We start from the raw sequence: 17,535 nt of genomic DNA, 5'->3' as shown, positions 1-17,535 counted from the left end.
GGAAGGAATTCCCTTGGCGGAGCTAAGGGGTTTCCAGCCCAAATAAGCATTTCCAGGGCGTAAAGTTGGCGGTGCGAGGCTGGCCTTGGCGCACCCGCGTCCCCCATCGGAGCTCCTGGGTCTGAGCCCTTGTCCACTCCGGGCTCCCCCTCCGCGCTGATGTGCAGCCCTGGGAGGCAGCAGCTGGTGGCCCAAGTGGCTGGGCCCCTACCGCCCCCGTGGGAGACCCGGATGGGTGGCGTTCAGGGCTCCTGGCTTCAGCCTGGCCCGGCCCTGGCTGTGGGGGAGGCGTTTGGGAATGAGCCAGCGACAGGTCTGTGGGTCCGGGTCTGTCTCTGCCTTTGCAGCAGATAACTGGCATTTTTGTTTAAAGTCGCCCATTTCTGACATTCTGGACCGGTCCCAAGGCAGCGGGCTTGCAGGGCCCTGCTCTGCCGTGAGCGGTGCTGATACCCTCAGGGTGCAGCCTTGACATCACGCCTGGCAAAGCCCAGAACTCGGGAAAGGAAAGCTGTGGTCACGCCACATCCACCTTAGGTGGACACACACCCTGGGGTCACGCCACATCCACCTTAGGTGGACACACACCCTGGGGTCACGGCCGCACAGCCTCCTCTGGCGAAGCACACAGGAGGTGCCTGTAGTGGGAGCCAGGGCGCGGGGGAGCTGACCATCGGCTGACGAACACCCGCGGGGACCTCCCCTCTGGCTGTCCCAGGGCACACGCGGGTCCCAGGATCTGAGCCTCCCTCCCCAGCGTCCTCTTCCCCGTCTCTAGGAAAAGGGCGTAGACCCTGGGCAACTTCTTGGGCTGGCGCCTGCATCCTCCTGGGAAGGGTTCTGCTCCCAGCCCTCCTGCGCCCAAAGGCCCAGCCGTGCCTGGTTACCTGGCGGGGGGCAGGACCCCCCACCACACGCGCGCGCACGCTCAGTGCAGGATGCCTCCAGGCCAGGCAGACCCCTGGCCGCGGAGCCTCTCCCAAGCCTCGCACATAGTAAGCACTCAGTAAATGCAGAACATGAGGGCTGTGGGGCTCCCTAGACAGCACCTGTGACAGCAGCATCCCACTGAGCGCCGGTTCCGGTCCCGGCTGCTCCACTTCTCATCCGTCCCTGCTAACGCATAGGGGAAAGCAGCAGGGGGGGCCCCACATGGCTCCTGGTTTTGGCCTGGCCCAGCCTTGGCCATTGTAGCCATTTGGGAAGTGAACCAGCCAATGAAATCTCTCTCTCTCTCTCTCTCGCTCTCTCACTCTAGCTCTGCCTATCAAATAAAATAAATAAATCTTTAAAAAAAAAAGGAGAGAGACCATCTGATTTGTCTGATTTTCCTCACCCATCTAGAAACCTCACCCTTTAAATGCAAAGTTCTGAGTCCCGAGGAACGCACTGGCGGCCGGCTGGGAAGCAGTTCTAGAACACGGAGCCCAGCTCCTGCGAGGGCCTCATCCCGAAACTTGAACTACGAAGTCATTTTTTTCATTTTCAGATTATGAACTTTTTAAAAATGTTTATTTATTTATTATTTGAGAGGCAGAGTTATAGACAGAGAGGGAGAGACACTCCCCCACAGCCAGGAGCTGGGCCAATCCAAAGCCAGGAGCTTCTTCCAGGTCTCCCAGCCCTTGGTGCAGGGCCCAAGCACTTGGGCCATCTTCCACTGCTTTCCCAGGCCACAGCAGAGAGCTGGATCGGAAGTGGAGCAGCCGGGACTAGAACCAGCGCCCATGTGGGAGGCTAGCGCGCAGGTGGTGGTTTTACCCGCTACGTCACAGTGCTGGCCCCAGATTATGAACTTGGACAATGCCAGTGACATACTTGTCCACCCCACCCTTGCCTCTCTACCCGCTGAGTTCCCCCACGGAGCCCTGGGGCGGGAGAAACCTGTGCATCATGACACAGCCGAGAAGCAGAGCAGGGACTTGGGGTTGGTTCTTGGCCTCCAGGCCCACTGGGCGGAAGTCCTACTTGCATAGCTACCCAGACAGGACCCACCGGAGCTCCCAGATCTGGCCCTGCCCCTGGCTAGACCTCAGGGGCCCTCTGTGACCAAGCCCCGCCCTCCACCCCAGGCTTGGGGGCTCTGTTCCTCAGATGGCTGTGGGTGGGGCGCGGATCACAATGACCCTGCAGAGGTGCAGGGGGCACTGGCGAGGGGCTGGCAGAGAGACCTGGCAGGGGAGATGGGCTCTCCTGGGGCTGGCCCACCTGTTAGGGGGCTCTAAACTCACAAGACCTGCCCTGACCCCAACCAGAAGCCCCGGCAAGGTGAGAGTGACCCCTTGCAGCTGACAACAATCTGGGCTTTTGGGGGTGGGGGCGGTGTGGTGGGGACAAAGCAGCCTCTGAGACTCCCGTGTCAGAGCTGGGGGAGGGGATAGGACTAGGGCAGACAGTTTCAGGATTCCTAGTTCCCAGGGGAGCGCTAGCAGCCGTAGCAAGCCCCCCCCCCCCATCTTCCGCGTGCTGTGCGCGCTCCGATGGCACTGGACTCCCGCCAAGGGGCAGGCGCACGGACCGGGGGACCCGAACACCGGGCCCTGGCTGCGGGGCGGGAGCGCCCAGCCGAGCAAACGCGTAGCCCCGGGCCTTAAGGCTGAGGTTGAGACCAAACTCTACCCCGCGGGGTTTTGAAGTAATGAGAAGGGCGCACGTGGCCCGCGTGCCGGTCCTCTTCTGGGCGATTGATGCGTGCTCCCTCACCTACACGTCACAGCAACCCCAAAAGGTGGGTGCTGCCGCCGTCACCATTTTCAGCTGAGTTGAGAGAGGCTCAGCGACTCCAGCCTGAAGCCACTCGCTGTCGGCGGCGCCGGCAGCGGCGACCCCCTGCTAGCCACACCACCCACGCCACCAGGCTCTGGGCGCGATGGCCCGGGGCTCGGCTCCGCAGCCGCTGCGCCGCGCGCGGCCCCCGCCGCCCCCGCCGGCGTGAGGATGCCCTGAGCCCAGCGCAGCGCGGGCCGCAGCATGTTCCGCCGCCACCCCAACGCGGGGGCGCCGCACGGGTGCCCCGGCGACGGCCGTGTCCGACGGAGAGACCCGCGGCTGCTGCCCACGCTGACCACGTTCGAGCCCTGGGCGAGCCGCGGCGGCGCCAAGAGCTCGCGGGTCCTGGGGGACGGCGCCGCGTGGTGGCAGGACCGGGACTCCGAGCCCGCGGTGCGCGCCCGGAGCCCTGCGCCGCGCCTGCCGGCCGTGGCCGCCGCGACCCCGCGGCCGCAGAAGAGCCGCTCGGTGCTGGAGTCGCTGCTGCTGCTGCCGCCCCTGCGCTCGGCCCGCGCGCCCCGGGCGTCTTCCCCGCGACGTCTCGGGCGCCGCGAGGGCGAGGGCCCCCGCAGGGGCGTGGCCGGGGAGGCCCCAGATTCCCTGGGCTCGCTCCTAGGGGAGCTCCTGCCCAACAGGTTCCGCGAATTCCTGTGCCAGCTGCGGGACAAGTGCGCGGAGCAGCTGGAGCCGCTGAGTGAGGCCCCGCGGGGTCCCCCGGGGTGGGGGGCGCAGTACTTCCCCTTGGCGGGGTTGGTGTCCCGGGGTCCGGCCCTCCCGCACCGCGAACCACCCTCTGAAGGCTGGCCCACCGTCCCCAAGGCCATGTAACTAGGAAGACCCCCGCGAGGACGGTCTGTCCCCCGCGAAGGCCCCCCAGCGTCCCCTCCACCTCCTGCTGGGTCCCAGCACCCTCGACGGCGCGGCACCAAAGGGGCGCGTCCGAGCACTGCCAGGGCTCTGCCCAGTGTCCCGGCTGCCCGTTCCTCCCACGCCTGCGGTGAGTGTGGCCAGCCTGGCGCCCGGGGTCGGGCTGCGCTGGGTGCGCCCAGGCTGGGGGAGCGGGTGGCGCTGACCACTCACGCTGGGTGTGGCTCGTCTGTCCACAAGGGGCCAGCCGTCGTGCCTCCAGGACAGCCTGAGGAAGATCCTGCTGCGGCAGCTCACGGCCCTGGGGCCGCCGAGGGGCGACCGCCCGCCCTTCCCCGGGGTCAGGAGGTGAGTTGGGGCGGCCTTTACTCTGCTCCCCTGTGTGCTCTGTCCCCATGAATTCATCCATGTACCCGTCCGGGTGTCCGGCCGTTTGTCTATCCATGTATCCGTCCGCTGATCACATCCTGCCTCGACTCCTTCAAGGACCATTGGTCACCTCTCACAGGAACGCGTCTAGGAATCAGGTCTGCTGCCAGCGCATTCAGAGCTCAGCCAGGAATCTGTACACGTGTTCATTCTCCCACTCACCCATCCGTCCCTACATGGACATTATCAGTGAACCAGGTCTTCTACACCCTGGTCATGAATTTCTCCACCCATCCCTCCACCCACCCACCCACCCACCCCTCCCTCCATCCACCCACCCCTCCCTCCATCCACCCATCCATCCACCCACTCACCTGTCCCTCCATCCATCCCCCACTCATTCACCCACCCATCCCTCCATCTACCCACTCATCCACTCACCCACCCACCCATTCACCCATCCATCCCTACATGGACATTATCCATGAACTAGGTCGTCTACACCCTGGTCATGAATTTCTCCACCCATCCCTCCACCCATCCACCCACCCCTCCCTCCATCCACCCACCCCTCCCTCCATCCATCCCCCACTCATTCACCACCCATCCCTCCATCCACCCACTCATCCACTCACCCACCCACACATCTATCCATCCACCCACCCATTCACCCATCCATCCCTACATGGACATTATCCATGAACTAGGTCATCTACACCCTGGTTATGAATTTCTCCACCCATCCCCCACTCATCCACCCACCCATTCACCCATCCGCCCATTCACCCTCCCACCTGTCCACCCACCCATCTAATCATCTATCATGAATCGAGGACTCCATCCATCCACTACCCATGTAACCAGTCATTCGATTAATTGCAAATTTCTGCCACTCTGTCCATTCATTAGTGAACCCAGTGATTCACCATCTATGAATCCTTCCGGGACAGCATTCATTCTTAATCTAATCATGAGACAACCCACAAATCTGTACACCCGTCTGGACCTTAGCCAGCCACCCAGCCACTCACGTCCACTCCTCCTGTCCAGACTCCATGTACTCACCCATCAGTCCTAGATCTGTCAGCCCACCCTCCCAGTCTGCCATCCTCGTACCCCTCCCACCATCATTCACTCATTTCTTCTCACTTCTGTTGGGTTTTACTATATGTCAAATATTGAAGCAACTAAAATAGGGTAGAGGTAAGAGAAAGGCCTGGGCTTTGTCTGGAGCTCTAGTGGAGTGGGGAAAGAAAGCAGAAAAAAATTTCTGAATTTTAAACAGGCTCACGCAGGGGTGAAGGGTGAGAGAGAGCTAAGAGCACACTACCAGTGAGTCTAAAGACCAGGGAGAACAAACACACAGCCTACAGACCCTTCCTTCTCAGCCTGTGCCCATGGCAGGCAGTACTAATGGATCACAGATGCCTCCCTACTGAGCTCTGACACAATTCCTCAGGCAGACATCACTGATGGATCAGAGGAGGAGCTAGAAATGAAACATTTTCCAACCAGGGGCTTTCCACCCGTGAGGCCCCCCAGTCACAGATTTCTCCCAGGACACAGTAAATGCCAAGTGTGGGTCTCATTCTCACGTGGGAACAAGAGTGGGGACAGACGCAGCCACAGGCTCTCGCGTCAAGGGTGCACACTGCGGTCCACTGAGGGGCGTGTCCTCTGAGAGACACAGGGGTGCTCTGAGCAGCCCCCGCAGTGAAGAAGCACCCCAGCATCTCAGTCAGCAGGCAGGGCTGGGGCTAGCAGAGAGCAGACAAGCGGCGAAGCCCCGGCTCCCCCCGCCTGCAGCCAGGCGCTGGGCGGACCACCTCCCAGCTGCCTGCTTCCTTGGGGAGGCATCCACAGGGCGAAAGGTGTGTTCGGATCAGAACAGGGCACTTGTGCATTGCACAGCTGGGGTGAGGTGGGGGCCGTAGGAGGCTGACATTCAGGGCCCTGCACACACTGGCAACACTGTAGCAGGGCTGTAGCAGGTGCCTGGTAAGTTACTCCTGGGAGGAGGGCTTTGCGCAGAGCCCATGCAGCTGCAGGCAGTTCTAAGAACTCGCCAGCCAAGGTCAGGGTCACACAGCTCCCAGTTGGAGATGTCCACTCCGGACCACGCGGCCCCTGGGCTGGACGCTGCTGCCGCCCACCTCGTGTCTTCCCAGATCCATTTTACAGCTGAGAGAACGGAGGCTCCGAGTCGGGACTGCTCAGCTCCTGGGCGTGCGTCTTCCCTCTGCTAACTGGCGTGCCGACTTGGCAACCAGGTGGCAAACCTGGGCCCCGCCCTCCAGCGGCCGAGTGACCCTGCAGGGGGTTGTGAAAGCCCTGCCCTCAGTGTTCTCATCTGGGGAATGGGGACGATGGCAGCTTCCCTGGGATCCCTCACCTGGCGGGGCCGGAAGTGGCCGGGACGGGGTGGGAGGCCCTGTCTGGGGATGCGTGAGGCAGGGGCTTTGGGCTCAGGCCCCGGCCTCCCCTGGCCCTCTGGCCTCTCTCAGCAGGCACCACAGTCCACAGCCCCCCAAGCTCAAGGCCGCGCTCGCCCACAGCTCCCAGAGGGACAGCTCGGGGCCGCGCCGGCGCTGCTGCCCGTTCCGGGTGCGATTCGCAGACGAGACGCTGCGGGAGTCTGCCCTGCGCTACTGGGAGCGCACCTGCGCAGGTGAGCAGGCCGGAAGGGGCACCTGGCCTCTAGAACATTCCAGCCCGCAGCGGGCAGGCAGGGGCTGTGGCTCCCGGCCCGCGCAGTGAAGCCCGATGTAGGGACCTGGACTGAACCCGCCGGCCTGGGGGGGCAGGTGACCTTCTGGTCCCACGGGTAGCACCAGGGGGCGGCCGCAGCTGGGGCCTAGGAGATGGTGCTGCCCGGGCCTGGCCACCACTGGGGGACTCTGGCAGCCCGTCCCCTGCCCCCCGCCATGCTGCCTCTGCACCCACAGCGCCCCCACTGTGGCTCCTTGCCCCATGGCCTTCCCGGGGCTGCAGAAGGCACAGAAACCCCTGGAAGCCCCCCGAAGCCCCTCCTGTCACATCCAGAGTGTGGAGGCCAAGCAGGTGCCCGGATAGAGCCAGGAGATAGAATCGTCTCCCCCGCCACCGGCACCCGGCACCGCCCTGTTTAGCACAGAAGCTCTGGACGCAGGCCTGGGGTCCCGGGCAGAAGCTGGGTCTCGGGACACAGATGGCCTGGGGTGGCTTTGGGCCCAGGCCCCAGCAAGTGCTGTGAATGGGAGAGGCCCTAGGAGCAGCCCGGGACCTGCCCGGGTGGCCCTTCCTGCGCCCCTCCCCCATCCAAGGCCCCGCCCCTTCTCAGGACCTAGCAGCCCCCAGGGCTCCAACACGCAGTGTCCTGCAGCCGTGCCTGTATTAATGTTTAGGAAAGATTTATTTATTTACTTGAAAGGCAGTTGAGACAGAGACACAGAGAGCATCGTCTTCCATCCGCTGGTTCACTCTCCAGATGGCCCCAACAGCCAGGGCTAGAGCAAGCCGAAGCCAGGAGCCTGGAGCTCGCCCGGTTCTCCCTCATGGGTGCAGGGGCCCAAGCACTTGGGCTATCCTCTGGTACTTCCCAGGCTATCCCCAGGCGCATTAGCAGGGAGCGGGAGCGGGAGTGGAGCAGCCGGGACTTGAACCGGCGCCCGTGTGGGATGCCTGCTATGTGACTAAATGCCGGTTCTATGTATTTTTTAAAAAAATACTATGACATAGAAGGCGACACGCACACAGATCTTCCAGCTGCTGGTTCACTCCCCAAACGGCTGCAACAGCCAGAGCTGAAGCCAGGCAGGAGCCGGAGCTGCATCCTGGTGGAGCTGCGTCCTGGTGGAGCTGCGTCCTGGTGGTTGGCAGGGGCATGAGCCGCCTCCCCGGCGCATTGGCAGGGAGCTGGGCTGGAAGCGGAGCTCCGGGCGCGGCACAGCGCCAGCCCCTGCACTGTGTCCTGAGCTCGGACCCTGCTGTGGGGGAAGCCCTGCGCCCCGGGGCCTTGCCTGCCGTGGGAGGGACCCGGAAGCCGGAAGGTGCGGTGCCTTGTCGGGTTGTTTAATGGAGAAACCAAGGCAGAGCACAAAGGGGAAGCCAGCGTGCCCTGCTCGGGAGCCCGAGGACGACCCGAGCCCAGGAGAGGCGGCCAGCGAGCGGCACAGGCTCCCATGGGAGACACCGGCGCCAGGGCCCACTGGGGACACGGAGCTCGGAGCCTGCTCCTGAGGCAGCCCCGGGGAGGCCCCACTCCCCCGTCCCCCAGGTTCCCGGGAAAAGGGTCCATCTCCGGCTGCGGCAGAAGCAGGGGCACAGCTTGGGCCAGAACAGCACAAACAGTTGTTGGTGCAAGAGTTAGGAACACCCAGCCTGGGGTTGCCAGGGAGATGGGGCCGGGGGTGGGGCCAGAGGCACCTGTCCCCCCCCCCCCCAGCACACGCACACGGAGCTCACCTGTGCCTCGTCTTCTGCCAGTCCAGCAGAGCTTCGTGGACAGCAAGACGCCCACCTTGCCGGACGTGTCGGAGCAGGTGTCCCAGAGCATCGAGTCATGGCTGGACCACCTGCCCAGAAGCCTGAGCTGCCTGGCCAGGGAGCAGGCCAGGGCCAGCCTCTCCCGCTGGGACTGCCCTGACCCGTGAGGCTTCGGGGGAGGGCGGGGATGGAGGAGCAGGCCAGGCGGGCCCCCTCCTTGCCCCTGCAGGCGTCCCCAGGGGGCCCACCCGGCTCACCAGCTCGGCTCCTGTCTCCCCCAGGCCCGCCCAGGAGCTGCAGGACCATCTCCCGGAGGACGCCCCCGTGAGCCGCAGGCTGCCTTTCCTCACTAGGGTCAGCACCCCGAGGCAGCCAAGGGCCCCCCAGGCCTCTCTGGACACCCACAACATCCAGGGGCAGGTGGACAAAGCGCCCAGCTCCTGCAGTCAGAAGCTGGTGAGGGCGCCCCCTCCAGGCTGTGTGCCGTGTGCTGTGTGTCCCTCGGGGCGGCCCCTCGCTGGCCTGTCCACGGGGGAGGGGGGTGTTGTGTGGGCCGCCGCGGGGCCCACCTGGTGGTCTCTCTCCCCCTAGGAGTCCTTCCTGCCCGGCCTGGTCCTGCAGTCCGTCTTGAGACGGGGCCGCCCCAAGGGCTACCAGCTCCTCCTGCCGTCTGCAGCTGCCGAGCTGGCTCAGAGGTGAACCGGGCCACGAGGAGCGCGCCCCCCCCCCCCCCCCGCCAATAAAGTGCATCGCATCCCTGGTGGCCGGGATCTGCCACCAGGTCTCAGTGCCCGCCTCCCCCGGAGCCTGATTGCCTGCCCGCTAGGGGCTTCAGTCTCGGGGTTCAGGGCCTGTTCCAAGTGGCGGGGACCCCAGCCGCTCAGCTCAGTCACGGGGACCGAGCGGCCGTGCCCTGGGGCGGGCACCTGCCCTGACCCGCGCTGGGCACTGGAAGACTGCCCCGCTCCCACCGGCTCTGCTGACCTGGCAGTGGGGGTGTGGGCCCTGCACGTGCCCACAAGTCCCGGGAGTGCCGGTGGCCGCTCCGCGGCGCGGCCTCCCAGCGTGGGCACCGCCTGGAGTCACCTGAATCCACCCCCCACCCTCCACCCCCGCCCTGCCGCTCCCCGCTGCCCAGGAGCCAGGTCTGCATCGCCCCCTCCTGGCCAGCGCGGGAACAGCAGGGAGTCCTGCTGGGTGGGTGGTCCGGGGTGGGCATGGGGCCGCACAGGGGTCGGCGGGTGCAGGGCGGGCTGTGTATGCGGGAGGCTTTTTCTGAAAAAGCGCGGTGGCTCCAGACGCCAGGCGAGGACACAGCTGGGCGCAGTCGGGGGCAGCCCCGCGGTGTGGGGGCGGGGAACGGGCAAGGCCCACCCACGGCGTCCCTGGGGTGTCCTCTCCTCCCCTGCCTCCCTCTACGACCTGCACGCCCCGCAGCTCCCGGCCCGGGGGTCCCCCAACCCACCCACACTATTTCTCGGTGAGCTGCGGGCTGGACGCGGGGCCCGTTCCCCGCGCGGGGCCGCAGTGCCGCGCCGCGCCCACGCGGGGGCAGTGTTGGCCTGGCTTTGGCGCCGCCCGGCGCGGCCGAAACTTCTCCGCCTGGCGCCCCCTGCTCGGAAACTTTTCCCTGCGCGCGGCGCTCGCGTCCCCGCCTCGTCCCCGGGCCCGCGCGGCGCTGCGGGCGGCCAGCCCGGCCCCGAGGGCGCGCCCGCTGCGCGCCAGCTCCTCTCGTTCTCGCTCCGATGCCTTCACCCCCGAGTCGCGGGGCTCACCCCGCGCCGTCAGCAGCCCGCAGGGATTGCCCCCTCGGCGCGGGGGCGCGCACGGCACGCGCACGACGGACAGACGCGCAGGCACACGCGCCCCCAGCCCCGCACCTGGCCCCTGTACGGCACAGACCGACCCCCGGCACACACACCCGCCCCAGTGGGGTCTCCTAGGGACGTCAGTCCCCACCCAGCGGTCACAGATGCCTCCCCCTCTGGGCCTGCCCCCCCAGACTTGAACTTGGGGAGACCGAGGATGGGGCCCTGCGATCAGACGATGGCTGCCCCCAGCTCTCAGTCTCCACCCCTCCCCCTAACAGGGCAGGTGGGCGCGACAGCTGGCAGGCTCCTGCGCCCCAACCCCGGCCCCACCCGAGGTGCTGGGCGAGGCAGGTGGCCCCCCATGCCACACCCCTCCGCGAGCCGGGTCCGCCCCCTCAATCCCAGCAAGCCCCGCCCCCCAGCCGGGCAGAGCCTTGCCACACCGGCGGCTGGGGGGGGGGGAGCGTGGAGGGGCGGAAACAGGAAAGTCACCGCCCCCCCCAGGGCCTCTGCACCCCGCTAGGCTGCTCCTGTCCTGCTAGGCAGATAAGGAAGAGAGCCAGGGCCCCCCTCCCAGGCCGCGGGGAGCTGGGACCAAGGCTGCGTGTCCGCATGTCCTTGGCCAGCTGAGCCCTCAGGTGCACCACGCGCACGCGCACGGGGCTCCCTCCAAGCCGCTCATCGCGTAGCCATTTGTGGCTGGGCAGCCCAAGGCCGGGGTGGCGAGGGTCTGGTTCAAGGTCACGGGGTGGGCACAGGGGTCGCACACAGCAGGGGGATTCCAGGAAGGGGTCCACCCCCCCCCCGGCTGGAGGCCGCGTGGGAGCCCCCCCCTCCCGCGGCCGGGAGAGTCGGGGCAGGGCTGGAGGGGGCGGGAGTCGGCTGGGGAAGGAATTGGGGGCGGGAGCCCAGGTGCTGGGCGGTGGCAGCCGGGGTGCCCAGGGAGTGCGTTAGTGGGGGACCTCCGGGGAAGCCAGGCCCAGGCGCGGCTCCCGTGGGCTCTGTGGGTCACTCCACAGGCAGCTCACCCAGCACTGATGGGGCCTGAGCGTCTGCGCCCCCGAGTTCTCTGGAGGGAGCCCTAGCCCTGGTGCGCCCCGTTTGGAGGCGTGGCCTCTGCAGGCGAGCCCCCTCCCCCGGGAATGGGGTTCCCTATAGAAGAGGCCAGAGCCCGCCCCACCTGCTCCCACTTCTGAGGACCAGGCAGGACCTGTGACCCCACGGAGCCCTCCCCAGGGCCTGCGCGCGCCCGGGACGGGGAGGCACACACTAGGACTAGGACAAGGCCCACTGTGTGCCGGCCATGGGCTGGGCCCCGCGCTCCAGCCGGAGGTTACAGACACAGTGCTGGGGGCCCTGATGGAGGCCAGGGGCTGGGAGCACAGAGCAGCCCCTCCCCCCCAAACACACGCACACACGCGTGTGCACACACACACACACACGCGTGCGCACACACACACACACTGCAAGGCGGGGGGCGGGCCCTGGACCTGTCGGGGCAGCAGGTGGGGGCGTGGCCCGGGGCCGGAGGCCATGGCTGGTGTTGGATTCTGAGCGTGGGGTGTAGGGGCACAGGGACGAAAGATGGGATGAAAGGTTAGTGTTCCCCTGGCCAAGACAGACAGACAGACACAGAGATGAGACAGACACACAGACAGACAGACAGACACACAGACAGAGACAGAGACAGACAGACACAGAGACAGACACACAGATACAGACACAGAGATGAGACAGACAGAGACGGACACACAGACACCCCCGCCCTTGCTTCTTCCTCTCTGGGCCCTGCTGTTACCCTGCCCCCACCCCCACCCCTAAGCGACACGTGGTCTGCCCCTTCCACGGAGACGTGCATGCCGCCACCTCCAGGCAGCCCGCGAGCCTCCAGGTTCCCCCGTCAACAGCTCCAGGAAAGGGGAAGGCCAGGCACACGCACCCGACCACTGGGGCCGTGGGAGCCAGCTTTGGGGGCTGGGCACATGCAAGCCACAGCAGAGCTTAGAGCCCCCAGCTGGGCCCGGTGTCTCCGGGGCGCGGGAGCTCTCGGGAAGTTAAATCGGGCCTCAGGGGCAGCTCATCTACTGAGCCAGGCGCCAGGGACCGCCTGGCTTATTGCCTGCACCTGGCTGCCGTGGGGTCTTCGGCCACGTCCCCAGCTCCCCGGAGCCGGCAGACTTCGTGGCTGCAGAGCCGAGGGAGCCCCAGGGGAGTGCCCTCCAGGGGCTGTGCCCCAGCACGTGCAGGCTCCGGGGAAGGCAGCTCCCAGGCCGGCTCGGAGCGCCCGCACACACGGCAGCGCCAGGCGAAGCAACCAGAAATCGGTGCGGGTGACAGGAACCCGTGCTTGCGGAGCTGAGTCCAGCAGGATCCGGGGCATCCCGGGCCGGGCTGCTGACCACGCTGCAGCTCCCGCGGCCGCCGCCACCCCGGCCAGGGCACAGAAACGTGGGGTACCTCGGCCAGGGCCATGCAGCTGGGCTCCCGGTGAGCTGGGTGGGGGTGGGGGAGGGGCCGGGCAGCTGTGTGTCCTGGGCTCTGTGCTAGGGAGACGGGCAGGTGCCTTGGTGGGGGGGGAGACCCAGTGGGGGGCGGTTGCATGGGCCCTCCCCATTTAGAAGGCTCTGCGCTGGTCCTGGCCCCGCCAATCCGTCAGGAGCCAGGGGCCCTGGGCCCTGCGAATGGGGGAGCAGCCTGGGCCCAGACGCTAGGCAGCGTAGATGCTGGCAGGAGGACTTGGAGAGACGGGGGTCGGGGGGAACACAGCAGAGAACGGGCCTGGTCTGGACCGACCCCAGAAGCCTGTCGCGGGTCCCGGGGTCCCCAGGTCCCCCAGGGCATCGGGCAGGAGTCAGGACCGGCCGAACTCCCAAAGGCCTTGCAAAACACCCCTAGGTCCAGTGGTGGGCTGGACGACGTGGGCACGTGACGCGGCGTCCCGAGCCGTGAACGAGAGCCCCCTAGCCGGCCCCCTGGCGCTGGGCCTCCCCGAGCTAACCTGCGTGCCAGGAAGGGTGTGCGCACGTGGATTGACACTCGGATCGATTTTATATGAATTCTACATTGTGCCCACTCGGCGGCTCAGGCTCTGCACCTCACAATGGAGCCGGCTCCTCACAGGCTTGTTCAAGGTCAGGGACTGTGCCGACGGAGAAGCCGCAGCCCAAGTGTCACCCGGCAAGTGTGGCTGTTCCGGGAGCCCAGGCGTGGGGCTTGGCCTTGGCACGGCGCGGGCTGGTGGCCCCTCCCCCACAGCCTCCCCTGGCCTGGTTGCCGGGGCTGCGATGGTCCCCACGCGCACAGGGGTGCAGAGGGGCGCAGCCACTGTCCTGAGGGCACCCAGCTGAGCCAAGACCGGAGCCCCCGCAGGTTCAGGCCCCTGGGCCGGCCCTGCCTCTCCCCAGCTCCCAGCCCGCCAGAGCCCCTGGGATGGGGCCGGAGTCCCCGCCAGGCCCGGAGGTGTGGGTGCGAAAGAAGCGTGCAGCCGGGACCCCCACATCCTGGGGGTGCGGGAGACCCAGCCTTGGCGGGGGAGGGGCCTGAGACCCCCCACGTGAAGCCGAGGCCCTCTGTCCAGAGACATCCCTGCCCACAACTCCTGCTGTCAATCCCAGGAGCTTCTAGCAGCTTCTGAGCCCACCCACAGGCTGCCCCTTCCTAAAGGAATCCACCGTCCGCCTTTGGGACTAACGACCAGGGCGCTAAAACGAAGCCCGCTGTTTCAGGCACTGTGCTGTGAGATTTCCCTGGGCAAACTCATTCACTGTGCCTCCGAGGCACAGAGAGGTTGTGTCACTCAGCCAAGGTCACACAGCGGGGAAGCAGCTCAGTCGGCACTGCTAGCCTCACACACACATGTGACACACGCGTGAACACACACAGGCACATGCATGGCGCCAGGCCCCTGGGTGAAGCTGTGGGTTAGACCCACGGACAGCCCCAGCCTACGTGGCCGGGCCTGGGGGTTGGCTGAGGGGGGGCGGGCGGCAGCTCCCACCCCTGCGAGGAACAGGTGAGGCCCACCTGGGCGCCCCTTGGCACAGAGCACGCAGGAGGGAGGGGATGGGGGACACCCTGCCCTGGGCCCCTCCCTCTTCAGCCCCTCCCTCTCCGCCTCCCCTCCCCCCGGCCCTCCCTCCCTTCCCCCCACTCCTTCCTCTTCCTCCCCTTCTCTCCCTTTGCTCCCCCTTCTGACTCCCTCCCTCCCCTTCTCTTCCTCTCTCCCCCTCCCCATTCCTCCCACCCCCAGAAGCCACCGGCCCTCCCGTGGGGAAACTGCCCAGTCACCCACACAGCTCACGTCTGAGCCCTTCCCACCCGTGTCGGGGGCACCGGTGCTATCCGGGAAGCCCTGGCTGCCCACGGAGGAGAGGGGCTTTCGGCTGAGACCCCAGACTGGGCCACGCCCCCACGTAGCCACAGACTGGGCCACGCCCCCAGGTAGCCCACAGACTGGCCACGCCCCCACGTGAGGCCCCTTTTCCTCTCCCCCACTCTGAGCGGGGAGGACAGGGAGCCCCACCGCCCACCCCATCCTGCCCTGGAGTAGGACCCTAACTTCTTCCCGCCAGCCTAGCAGAACCCAGGGGCTCGCCCCTGCAATTTTCCCTTTTGCTCTCCCCCCTTCTCTGTCCTGGCTCAGCGCATCAGGGTGGACTGCTCCCGGCTCCCTCTTGAGCCTGGTCACTGCCAGCACAGCCCGTGGGCTCCTCCAGCCACCTGCCACCTCAGGGCCACGCCCTCTGCCTCCTCCCTCCTTCACTCTCTGGAGCCAACCCCCCCCCCCCATGCCCCGGGGCCTTTGCACATGCCTCCTCCCCGCGTCCCAGCTAACACCAAGCCTCACATGAAGCCGCGGCCCCACGGTCCTCCCTGCCCTGCACTGGACACAGCCAGGGCTGGGCGCCGGCGGCATGGCTCGGGCACAGCTGCACCGCGGCTGCCACACGGGGGCCCTGGCGAATGCCGCGCCTCGGCATCGGCCAAGCTCCCGCAGGACGCGGGGGTGGGTGCCGTGCCGGCACTTCCCACCCCCGTTTCTCCCAGGCTCCCTCCGGGTTCCTGGCAGGGACCACACTCATTTCACGGTGTTTGGCTTCCCTGATTATCTGATTTTCCAGGGAGGAATTTTAAATCTCCGGGCTGGGGTGGCGTCTGCTGGGTACCTGGGCACCCGTCCCATCCCACCAGCCTGGGTGCACCTGCTGCCCCTCGGGGGAGGCCGGGAGCACTGCCCCCTGGTGGCAGATCAGGGGTAGCACAAAGCGGCCCTGCGGGAGCTCAGCCGTGGGGGTGGGGAGCACAGCGCTCTCTGTCCCAGCGTGGGGCGGGGGAGTCAGGAGTGGACAGCCTGGGGTCCCAGGTGCAGATTCTGACCAGGGGGGCGTGGTGTTGGGCACAGCAGGTTAAAGCCGCCCCCATATCCGAGCGCCAGCCTGAGTCCTGGCTACTCCAGTTCCCACCCAGCTCCCTGCTAAGGTGCCTGCAGAAACAGGGGAAGATGGCCCAGAAACCTGGGCCCCCGCGCTCCTGGGGGGGACCCGGATGGAGGAGCGGGCTCCTGGCTTCCGCCTGGCCCAGCCCTGGCTGCTGCAGGCATTTGGGGAGCACAGACACCCGAGGAGCGCACTTCTGCTGCTCTGCCTGGCAAACAAACAAATCTCATTTTAAAGAAAACATCCTGACTCAGCCATTCCCAGGGAACCTGGCCCCGCCCTCGGGCCCTGTCCTGGGTCTCCTGGTGTGGAGCTGGGTCCCTGCCTGGGCCTGGCGCCCAGGGAGCGCCCTAGAGGGAGGGGCCCGGCTCCGCCTCCATCTGGAGGCAGCCGCCCAGGGCCTTCGTGCCCCCATCTGTAAATGGGGGTGTGTCAGCGTGGTGGCCGTGCCCAGCCGGGTCTCCCCCCTGCCGTCACCCAGCTGTCTCGGCACTGCTGGAGACCCCCAGCGTAGCGGTGGGAGGCAGGCCCCCCTGCCCAGGGCCAGGGCCTCTCTCACTGTGGCCTGTGACCCCCGGGCAGGGTGCCCCTTGAGAAGGTGGACTCTGGGGTGCTGGGCGCCCTGGTGTGCATGCGTGAGGCTGTGGGATCCTCCCAGGACCCAGGCCTGCCGGAGGGGCTACTCCACAGGAGTGCAGGGCGCCCCCCGCCCCCGGCCCCGGGGAGGGGGCAGGCAGTCGGGGAAGCTGTGATCTCACAGTCCCTTGGGGACAGCTCCCCCTGGTTGGCTGGGCCCTCCCCATGCTGCGGCATGAAAGGGGTGCAGCTACCCCCCTGCAACTTGCCCGCCCCTTCCGCAACCGGATCCGGCTGGGGACGGCGGGCTTTGAAGTCCGAGCTGAGCCTAGTCTGGCCCCGCGGCCCACAGCTCCGGCTCCGGAGACTCGGAGAGGCGAGGGAACTTGAAAGGGCGAGCTGGGGCCGGTCCAGCCTGCCGGGAGGGGACCAGGGAGGGGGGAGGGGAGAAGGGGGAATGGGTAGGGGCAGGGGGAGAGGGGAAGGAGAGTAGGGGAGAGGGAAGAGAGGAGGTGGGGTGGAGAGGGGAAGGAGAGGGGGGAGGAGGGGTGGGGGAGGGGAGGAGAGAGGGGAGGAGGCAGGGGGAGCGAAGGGGGGCAGGAGGAGGGTGTCCCCATCCCCAGGCACCCAAGGACCCCCCTGCCCTGGGCGCCCTGGCCCCCACCTCTTCCCACTTCTCCTGGGGGGGCTTGGGGAGCGTCTCCCCTGGGAGGCCTCCCTGAGGCTGGCCCCACCCTTCCCCTGCCCAGCCTGGACAGCAGCCTTCAGCAGTGGGGTCCACGGCCTGAGAGGCCCTGGGGACCGGCCAGGCGGAAGGCAGCTGCCCAGGCGGACGGGAGACCCCAGCGCCTGATCCCCTGGCTCGCAGCTGCACCCTGCGACCCCCGCCGCACCTGCCCGGTGCCCCTCCCCCATCCCGGGGCCTCTCCCGCACCAGCTGCAGCCTGGCCCCACGGTGTTAGCTCTGGCTGCACTGAGGCCACCGAGAAGCCCAGGGCCTGGCGTGGTGGGGCTGAGGAGGCCTCGGGCCCTGGGTTCCTGCCTGGGCCCCCCACCCCTGGGCTGAGGGCCCGGTGCCCACGCGTGCAGCTGGGGTCCAGCCCGGCTTCCTGGTGTGTGCAGGAGCCGCGGTGCCGCCTCTCACGCCCCCTCCCCAGCTCTGGCCCGACACCTGGCTGCCCCCTGCCAGGCGCTGCCCTGCCCAGGTCTCTGCAGGTTTCCGGCTGTGCCCTGGGAAGCCTCGG

At 67.1% G+C, this 17,535-nt stretch overlaps 1 protein-coding gene and 1 long non-coding RNA gene across 2 annotated transcripts; one reads left to right on the top strand and one right to left on the bottom strand.

Moving 5' to 3' along the window:
- The first annotated feature begins 2,772 nt into the window (after window positions 1-2,772).
- C1H9orf50 (chromosome 1 C9orf50 homolog) lies at window positions 2,773-9,208 on the top strand. The gene is made up of 7 exons (XM_089321197.1): window positions 2,773-3,463; window positions 3,589-3,766; window positions 3,877-3,984; window positions 6,510-6,673; window positions 8,470-8,632; window positions 8,751-8,925; window positions 9,061-9,208. The coding sequence occupies exons 1-7, from the start codon at window positions 2,971-2,973 to the stop codon at window positions 9,166-9,168; spliced, it is 1,389 nt and encodes a 462-aa protein (XP_089177323.1). The 5' UTR covers window positions 2,773-2,970; the 3' UTR covers window positions 9,169-9,208.
- Window positions 7,378-9,570, bottom strand: LOC149128904 (uncharacterized). The gene is made up of 3 exons (XR_016225899.1): window positions 9,454-9,570; window positions 8,449-8,558; window positions 7,378-7,849 (listed from the first exon to the last, which is right to left on the bottom strand). It is a non-coding gene; the product is annotated as an uncharacterized LOC149128904 (long non-coding RNA).
- Window positions 9,571-17,535: the final 7,965 nt, after the last annotated feature.

This window comes from Oryctolagus cuniculus, chromosome 1, assembly GCF_051225735.1.
Source record: "Oryctolagus cuniculus isolate XC-2025 breed Fujian yellow rabbit chromosome 1, ASM5122573v1, whole genome shotgun sequence".
Taxonomy (NCBI): Eukaryota; Metazoa; Chordata; class Mammalia; order Lagomorpha; family Leporidae; genus Oryctolagus; species Oryctolagus cuniculus.
The sequence above is the reverse complement of the archived record's forward strand: the minus strand, read 5'-3'. Positions and strand labels throughout refer to the sequence as shown.